Source organism: Gigantopelta aegis, unplaced genomic scaffold (assembly GCF_016097555.1).
Source record: "Gigantopelta aegis isolate Gae_Host unplaced genomic scaffold, Gae_host_genome scaffold76, whole genome shotgun sequence".
In the NCBI taxonomy this organism is placed as follows: domain Eukaryota; kingdom Metazoa; phylum Mollusca; class Gastropoda; order Neomphalida; family Peltospiridae; genus Gigantopelta; species Gigantopelta aegis.
The window spans coordinates 25,103-35,148 of NW_024537383.1; the positions used below are offsets into that span (position 1 = coordinate 25,103).

The following is a 10,046-nucleotide window of genomic DNA, read 5'->3' on the forward strand; positions in this document are numbered from 1 at the left end:
AAACAAGTAACTTGTAAATTAGGTAGAGTATTATTAAATAGATATTTACACAATATTTACTTGTCAGTTTAATATGAAAGAAATAATTGACGAAAATCATTTTTATTCTATTTCCGACACTACTTTAGTCATCATCATCGTATTAGTTACCACCACCACGACCATCGCCATCATCGACGTCTTCGTGATCACTAATAAACCTAGTTACACAATATGATATTATTATTTTAACGACACCACTAGACCATATCCATTTATTTATTATTACCTACTGGATGTCAAACTGACATATAGCCTTAGAGATGGAACCCGCTACATGTTTCCATTAGTAACAAGATCTTATGTATATATTTATTTATTATCACCTACTGGATGTCAAACTGACATATAGCCTTAGAGATGGAACCCGCTCCATTAGTAACAAGATCTTATGTATACATTTATTTATTATCACCTACTGGATGTCAAACTGACATATAGCCTTAGAGATGGAACCCGCTACATGTTTCCATTAGTAACAAGATCTTATGTATATATTTATTTATTATCACCTACTGGATGTCAAACTGACATATAGCCTTAGAAATGGAACGCGCTACATGTTTCCATTAGTAACAAGATCTTATGTATATATTTATTTATTATCACCTACTGGATGTCAAACTGACATATAGCCTTAGAGATGGAACCCGCTACATGTTTCCATTAGTAACAAGATCTTGTGTATACATTTATTTATTATCAACTACTGGATGTCAAACTGACATATAGCCTTAGAGATGGAACCCGCTACATGTTTCCATTAGTAACAAGATCTTATGTATAATTATATTGATTTATTATCACCTACTGGATGTCAAACTGACATATAGTCTTAGACATGGAACCCGCTACATGTTTCCATTAGTAACAAGATCTTATGTATATATTTATTTATTATCACCTACTGGATGCCAAACTGACATATAGTCTTAGAGATGGAACCCGCTACATGTTTCCATTAGTAACAAGATCTTATGTATACATTTATTTATTATCACCTACTGGATGTCAAACTGACATATAGCCTTAGAGATGGAACCCGCTACATGTTTCCATTAGTAACAAGATCTTATGTATATATTGATTTATTATCACCTACTGGATGTCAAACTGACATATAGCCTTAGAGATGGAACCCGCTACATGTTTCCATTAGTAACAAGATCTTGTGTATACATTTATTTATTATCAACTACTGGATGTCAAACTGACATATAGCCTTAGAGATGGAACCCGCTGCATGTTTCCATTAGTAACAAGATCTTATGTATACATTTATTTATTATCACCTACTGGATGTCAAACTGACATATAGCCTTAGAGATGGAACCCGCTACATGTTTCCATTAGTAACAAGATCTTATGTATATATTGATTTATTATCACCTACTGGATGTCAAACTGACATATAGTCTTAGACATGGAACCCGCTGCATGTTTCCATTAGTAACAAGATCTTATGTATATATTGATTTATTATCACCTACTGGATGTCAAACTGACATATAGCCTTAGAGATGGAACCCGCTACATGTTTCCATTAGTAACAAGATCTTATGTATACATTTATTTATTATCACCTACTGGGTGTCAAACTGACATATAGTCTTAGAGATGGAACCCGCTACATGTTTCCATTAGTAACAAGATCTTATGTATATATTGATTTATTATCACCTACTGGATGTCAAACTGACATATAGCCTTAGAGATGGAACCCGCTGCATGTTTCCATTAGTAACAAGATCTTATGTATACATTTATTTATTATCACCTACTGGATGTCAAACTGACATATAGCCTTAGAGATGGAACCCGCTACATGTTTCCATTAGTAACAAGATCTTATGTATACATTTATTTATTATCACCTACTGGATGTCAAACTGACATATAGTCTTAGTGATGGAACCCGCTACATGTTTCCATTAGTAACAAGATCTTATGTATACATTTATTTATTATCACCTACTGGATGTCAAACTGACATATAGCCTTAGAGATGGAACCCGCTACATATTTCCATTAGTAACAATATCTTATGTATACATTTCCCCATAAACAGGACAGTGCATACCATGGCTTAATATAAGAAAACAATAAAATTAGAATACAACTATCAAATTTTATTACTTAACATTCCCCGTTTAGGACCAAATGCGCGGTCGGTTTTTCCACTGGTCTATTTCTCGTTCCAGCCAGTGTTCCACCACTGGTGTAACAAAGGACATGGTATGTACTATCTTGTCTGTGGGATGATGCATACAAAAAGATCCCAACAGCTAATCGGAAAGAGTAGTCCAATAGTGTAATACATTGTTTGAGTTTCAAAAGAAAGGGGCGGGATCTAGCTCAGTTGTTAGAATGATAGCCTGATGTAGTTTGGACATAGGGCCGATTGGGGGTAAGCTGTGGTATGAGCTGCCCTGTTTGTAAGGAAGTGCATGTAAAAGACGTCTTGGTACTAATGGAAACGTGTAGCGGGTTTCCTCTAAGACTACATTTCAGAAATATTAAATTTGTTGACGTCCATTAACCTATCATTAATAAATGTGCTCTAGTGGTGTAGTTAAACAAAACAAACTATAACTTTGATAGAGTAATCGACTATATTCGCTTAGTCTGTAACAATAGACGTAAGTTTTGAAATAAACGTGTGTTTGATAGTGACGGCGTGCGATTATGATACAATATGCATCATTGCGGGAAATAACGATGCACTATGCCAAAGGGTATGGGTTCGAAACCAAACCTAGACATTATTCCGTACTGTTTAAATATGAATTTGTATTCACTTAATGGAAATCAACTTCTGGCTGGATCCAGTTATTTGGTATGGAAATGTTCTTTTACGTCGTATGAAAGTTTGTTTTGTTTAACGACACCACTAGAGCACATTGACAGCTTCACCTTACAAATTTATGTTTGAAACAAGTTTCTCAGTAATGTAATACTCTTTCACCGAGGCTAGCACTTGCATAACAAAGGAATATTGTTCGATAGTCGTGAGTTATAAAAGTAACGTGTTGTGACCAAAATTAAATGGTTTAATACCATCTGCCCTCTCTGTATACCAAACATTATTATTTGATCGTCGAAAAATACACGGAATCCTGTAGTGTTAAAAATCCCTTTTTCCAAATTCTTCCAAACCACAGTTACATGTGGATATTTTATGAATAAATTTATGTTCTATAGTTTCTTCATCGAGTTTACAAAAAAACAACAAAAACATAATGAATCATCGCGTAATCCAATGTTATACAAATAGCTATTTGTGGCCGTTATTCTTTGAATAATATTATACTGAAAATCAATCAAGCGCCCCTCACATATCGGTCGCGGCGCCCGCGCGAATCCTAAAACTGGCCAAAAAGGGCATTTTCGAGAGGCGTCCGGCCGGACGCTGCCCGCGGGCGTGAAAACCTGACTCCGAAATCTGCGATTTTCCAAGCGCGATTTTAGGTCGTGGCAATTCCGTAGACACGTGTTGAGGCCCATTTTGTAATAAACGACCCATTTTGTAATATGTACCCATTTTGTAATAAAAAACGACCCATTTTGTAATAAGTACCCATTTTGTAATAAAAAACGACCCATTCTGTAATAAACGTAGGTACCCATTTTGTAATAAAATCGGACCCATTTTGTAATAAAAAATAGGTACCCATTTTGCAATAAAAAAAATGCCCATTCTGTAATAAAGGCTTAAAACGTCAGAATACGACATAGATGTTAAATATATACAAATTAAAATAATTTTAAACTTTGTGTTTAGATTTTTTTTCAGTGGTTGGGAGTTCGTCAGGGGTACGAATATGTCTTAAGGTTGATTCTGTAAGTGAACCTATTCAGTTTGTCCGTTCATCCATTACTCCAGACCGCTCGCTTGAGGTGCTTGTATCGCAGGATCGAACTTCTGTGGACACACACATTGGTTTTTTTGTCTGTTCCAACCAATACCCTAAAACTGGTATACTAAAAGCCCTGGTATGTACTATCCTGACTATGGAAAAGTGCATATAAAATATCCTTGCTGTTTTTCGTAACCCATCGTGTGGTATTATCTATCATGATCGGGGCGGGATCTAGCTTAATCGGTTGAACGTTCGCCTGGGGGACTTGGGTAACAGGATAGAACCTCCTCGGTGAACAAATCAATTGGGCTTTTTGCCGTTCTAACCAGTTCCTTCTCCCCCCCCCCCCCCCCCCCCCCCCCATTACGCCACGACTGTTACATTATAATCTAAGTGTAGATATGTGTAAGAGAAAGTAACCTTCATGAATGTGTTGTAAAAGCCGTAGCAGCTGATTAAAAACAGTGGGTTTAATCAACAACTACTTAAGCTGAAATACACTTAAACTAGTATCCGTCAAAAGTGATTTCCCACTAACACTCCCTCCCCAGACACCCCAGCCGCCCTACCCCATCCCCCACCCACCACGAGAAAGTGAACAATACACATAAAACACATGTGATCATTCGGCCGATGGTTGTGGAAGTTAATTATACAATTATTGTGTACAGGTACTGTCCATTAACCGATTTACCGCTTACACTGTACTTTAGTTTGCCGCCTGACTATGTGCTCAAATGCGGTCTTGAATGCATATATATATATATATATATATATATATATATATATATATATATATATATATACAACTACCCACACTTGCCTTTCTTATTCTTATTCTTCTTTTGTTATGGTTACCGGCAATATTAGGGTATATATATATATTTCTTTCTAAACTTCTATGTACATTTGCTAATAATCCCATAAATATGAACATTTTAAATATATACAGTGTAATAATATTACAGAATTTTGAATAAGATTTGATGTATTTGAATAAATTGCTGCACAACTAATTGAACGATCCCATAGATTAAAAATATACCATGTGAGACACTAGAAGTGTCAGGAAATGTTAAATCGTAGTAACTGAACATGAACTATCCCTTATGCATGACAATAGGAACTATTTAAGTTAATTCATAAATGTGCTAATAATATTTCGAAAAGGAACATTGTGTATCAAAACCGGTTTATTTTTTACATAAATTATAAGCATGTACAGATACTTCCTCCTGAAGTCAACACAAAATATTATTATAAATGTATGAATTCACTGAAAAATAAACGTATGTTTTGAAAAGAACTGAAAGTCTCCTTGAATAATGAACCTTTTCAAGGAAAAAAAACCCTTGTTTTCAAAACTATATATTCACAGAGACACACACAGATAAATACAAAGATGGACACACAGACACATAGAGAGAGAGAGAGAGAGAGAGAGAGAGAGAGAGAGAGAGAGAGAGAGAGAGAGACAGACAGACAGACAGACAGACAGACAGACAAGCAGAGAGAAAAACAGACAGATAAGCAGAGAGAAACCGAGACAGAGATACAGATATAATGAGACATACAGAGAAACAGTGAGGGAGAGAGAGAAACAGACAGACAGACCTGTATTGCAAAAAGAACTGAAAGTTGTTAGCCAAACTGTTATCGTTTCTAACAAAGGAAAGTTCTCCTTGAATAATGAAAATTTTCATGGGGAAAAAAACCCTTGTCATATGCATTCATTGGATTGTGTATATGTATTCATTCACCTTTGTATTATTTTAGCTAGGATCCAAATGTTCATCCATACGGAGAGTATAATCAATGCACGACAAAATAATCATCTCCTGTTTTAAATGTATATGTGTTTCAATTCAATTATTTTATTGCTTTAAGCTGTAAGCTTATCAGCACAGCATATACACACAGTATGTATAAACGCACAAGAGAATTCAATTATTATATTCATCAATTACACGCTTTTGGTTTTCATGTTAGGTAATAATACAATGAAATATATAAACTAAATGTTACCTACATGCATAAATGTATTACATTCACAAACAGTATAAAAGAAAAGTGACAACTAGTATGCTTTTAGACAAGAGAGTGCCTTAACTTATAATTTGTATGCCAAACTAATATACTTATCAATATTAATTAAATCTTTAATGTATGCTTCTTTAACATCACAAAGTATTTTAATCAGCTGTTGCTGTTCCGATAATTATGATACAGACTACCCACACAAGCTACTATTTTTGATACACAGCTGTAGAACATACTTGGTTCTTCATACCCCAACCGAATAGCACTGGTTGGAACAAGAAAACAATGTATATTTAGGGGGTTAGCGTTAGAAATTTCGTATCCCAGGAGAACCATCGACATAAATCTAAACACAAAGTTTAATATTATTTCACTTTTTATATATTAAACAAAGGCCTATACCTATGTTGTAATCTGACGTTTTAAGCCTTTATTACAGAATGGGCATTTTTTTATTACAAAATGGGCACCTATTTATTATTACAAAATGGGTCCGATTTTATTACAAAATGGGTACCTACGTTTATTACAGAATGGGTCGTTTTTTATTACAAAATGGGTACATATTACAAAATGGGTCGTTTTTTATTACAAAATGGGTACATATTACAAAATGGGTCGTTTATTACAAAATGGGCCTCAACACGCGAGGCTATTTAATTAGCCAACGTGATCTTCCTTACGCAGTCCTTTTGCGCCCTGCTAAATGGCATACAAAGACATATGTTTATGATTATAACCGACCTCCTAAATACAATTAAAAACAGTTGTATTTAATTGTTGATTTATACTACGGCTGTTTTGGTTATTTTAATAGTTCTTCGAGAATGAAAGAGAGGAAACCCGTTATAGGGTTTTCTGATTTTAAAGCAGGAATAAATCATACTATGCACTTTCCCATATCTCTCTCTCTCTCTCTCTCTCTCTCTCTCTCTCTCTCTCTCTCTCTCTCTCTCTCTCTCTCTCTCTCTGCCTGAAGATTTTGACAAAAATTATTGGAAATAAATCCGCCTGGTGCCGTGGGATTTTCACGGGCCCCTCACGGCCACCCTACGATAGCCTCACGGATCCCGGGCGATTTGTACAACATCGGTCGGGCGCCCCGCTAGTTCGCCCCCCCCCCCCCCCCCACCCCCGGCGGCTTCTAAACACCAGGACGCCTACCGATCTGTTCTTTGATCAGCCGCCCGGGGCCCCGTCTAATATGTGAGGGCTCACGTCTCAGACATGGACTTCGCCCGATTCATCCACGGGCTCTAAATCCCACGGCGACTCCTGCGATTAGAAAAATAGGATATGTGACGGCCGCTTAGGTGATAATTCTTTAGTACACAGTCTGGATGTTACGTATATATTTTTCCATACGAGAGTGTTATTTGTATATAGAACGAATATTAGTAAATACACCACAACGTCCCATTTTCAGGTATATTGTGTATTAATGTTTCATAGTCTAAAAATATCACACCGATATTATATGTTTGCTTTAAGTCTATAAAAGGAATAATGTGTCCCTTTTCTGAAAGAATATCTCGAATATGTATAATACCTTTATTATACCATTGTTTAATAAATGACGTTTTGTTTTTAAAATAAGCATTATACCATAACGGCTTATCGATTATTTGCTCTAATGTCTCATTTTATTATATTTTGTCCTAATTAAAACTATCAACAAATATCCACCGGTCAACAGATTAATTAACAAACCATGTGTGCCATGTGTATACATAACAAAACGCGATCTACCACAAACCTGTTATTACACATTCAAATAAATTGTGTTCTTGTCTGTGAATAAGAAGAGAACTAATAAAAGAGATCAATGAACAGTCATTGCGGTGTCTCATATGTGCATGCATGTATGTGCTGAAGAAAACAAACACATTTAACATAATGGAATAACTAGACATGTTAAACATCGTTCTTGTCTTGGAACTCCTCTAAACCGGACACCCTCAGGACCAAGTAAAAAGTCTTGTTTTAAGAGGCATCCGGATTCGAGAGGTCCCCTTCTGTGCAGATATTTAAAATGAGACCATGAAAAATGTCCGGTTTTGAGGGGATTCCTGCTTATAGAGGGTCCGGTTTTGAGAGGTTTCACTGTAACTAGACATGTCCATAAATATCGTTTTTGTCTTGGAACACAAGACGTGTAATCACACTGAGTAATGAAGACGCCTTGCAGTGTATCACGTGTCACAATGTCAGGACGTCGTACACACTGCCACTTCTAGGTGGGTCTGGGAATGTACTATATTCTTCTTTCCCTTCAGCCAGGTTGAATTTACTGATTCCGTCTTTTGTAAAACACAGCAGGCTTCCATGTTGGTGAACGATACCAAAGAAAACATCCAATGATTTCCACTTAGCTGTTAGTTTATTCTCAACCTGGATTTCTCCATTTCTGTCAGTGACGTGAATGTGCATCACGTTGCCAACACCGTCCATCAGATACACATCTTGTAGGTGAACAGATCCTCTTATTGTGTAGGAGGTACAAGGCAACTTTCTATCCAGCTTGGTCACAGCGCGGGTTGTAGTGTTAAAACATTGGAGGAAATCTGACGGGATGTAGTTTACTTGTCCTCCTATAACGAGAATGTTCTCACCAACTGTAACAGGAAACGTATCCGTTCTTTCCAACCCCAAATCCACAACCACCTGCCACTGCGCCTCACTCTCGCTCTTCTCTTCTATTGTACTGGTATCACAACCACTAATTACGTACACTTTGAAACTTACTGTGGCTGTACAGTGACAATAGTGTTCATCGTTGAGGTCTGGACCTACGTTCCACACTTTTCTAATGGTGTCATACACAAGTGTACATTTAGGTTGTATATTACCACCAGTGATGTAGATCTTGTCATCCAAACTCGCTGCTGAATAATACTGTCCAGGATCTACTGGGGCTGGCGGGACGTCTTCCCACTTCTCTTCTGACGTGAAACAAGACAGCAGTAACTTGCCAGTGTGTTGTAGTACGAAAACATCAGGTAGGTTGGCAACAAACCTCGTTGTGCGTGTACGTTGTGGCAGGGCTGAACATAAAACGTGTTGTATCATTTCCTTCACAGCGCTATTCTCCAGAACGATCTTTGAAAACACTACATCACTAACCAGAAATTGTCGGTCAACAATATCTAGTCGCACATTTTCAAAAATACTCTGGACGTCCTCCTGTTCCGGATTATTATGTTCAATCCACTTCATGACGACTTTCAGAATGTCATCTTCTTTACAGGTTAAGTCATCTTTGGAAATTATTTCACAAATTTCCGCCTTTGACAGCTGAATAACATTTTCCGTTTTATCAGTCAAACAGGAAAGCGCCCGTTTGGACAAATCAAGGAAATTGTAGAGTTTCAGGGCTCTCCATAGATTTAAACAATTTTGAGGAGTTATTGCCATATTGTGGTTCAAGTAGATCTTACAGAGATTTTTGATATGATCAAGCTGCATCATCTCGGCAGTGTCTAACATATGCATACAGTTGTCCTCGTTTATCAGATTAATCTTGCAGAAATACATCTTGAGAATGTCCTGAAACACAGATAGAGACACAGTTGGAAGTTCCAGGACGCCCTTCCGACTCTCTGCCATATCTGATGTAAGCATGGCCCGGAAGTACGGGGAAAGCGCCGCCAGAACGAGCCGACTTCCGGTTGTTTTCCCATCCCTACAAATCACCTGTATGTCACTGAACGAACCGTTGATGATCTCTTGGTGAATGTTCTGTAGAAGTTGGGTTTGAACGTCCTCCATTGTAAAAAGCTACTGACGTGAACTGAAATTAAATTTAAAAAAAAAGATTTTCATTAGCGAAAAGAAAAAAAATAATTGTAATCTTGTACACAGCCAGGACCTGTATTTCTCTAAACGTGAAAAGTAAAACACTATGTTGGTATTTATCAAACACCTTAAGTTATGATGTTTGTTTTGTTTAAAGACGCCACTAGAAAACATTGATTAAGTAATGGTCGGCTATTGGATGTCAAACATTTTATAATTCTGACAGGTAGTCACAAGCAGAAACCCGCTACACTTTTCCTAATACTTCAAACTATCGTTTATATGTACTTCCCTACACACAGGAAAACACAT

The 10,046-nt window shown here is 36.8% G+C and overlaps 1 protein-coding gene across 1 annotated transcript; it reads right to left on the minus strand.

Moving 5' to 3' along the window:
- Positions 1 to 8,138: 8,138 nt before the first annotated feature.
- On the minus strand, positions 8,139 to 9,707 carry LOC121367265 (kelch-like protein 2). The gene has a single exon (XM_041491378.1). It carries the CDS (start codon positions 9,705 to 9,707, stop codon positions 8,139 to 8,141), a length of 1,569 nt encoding a protein of 522 aa, XP_041347312.1.
- Between the last annotated feature and the right edge of the window lie 339 nt (positions 9,708 to 10,046).

Bases quoted from the DNA above. Each gene is read 5' to 3' on its own strand.
- LOC121367265 (XM_041491378.1), bottom strand. From the start codon at position 9,707: ATGGAGGACGTTCAAACCCAACTTCTACAGAACATTCACCAAGAGATC.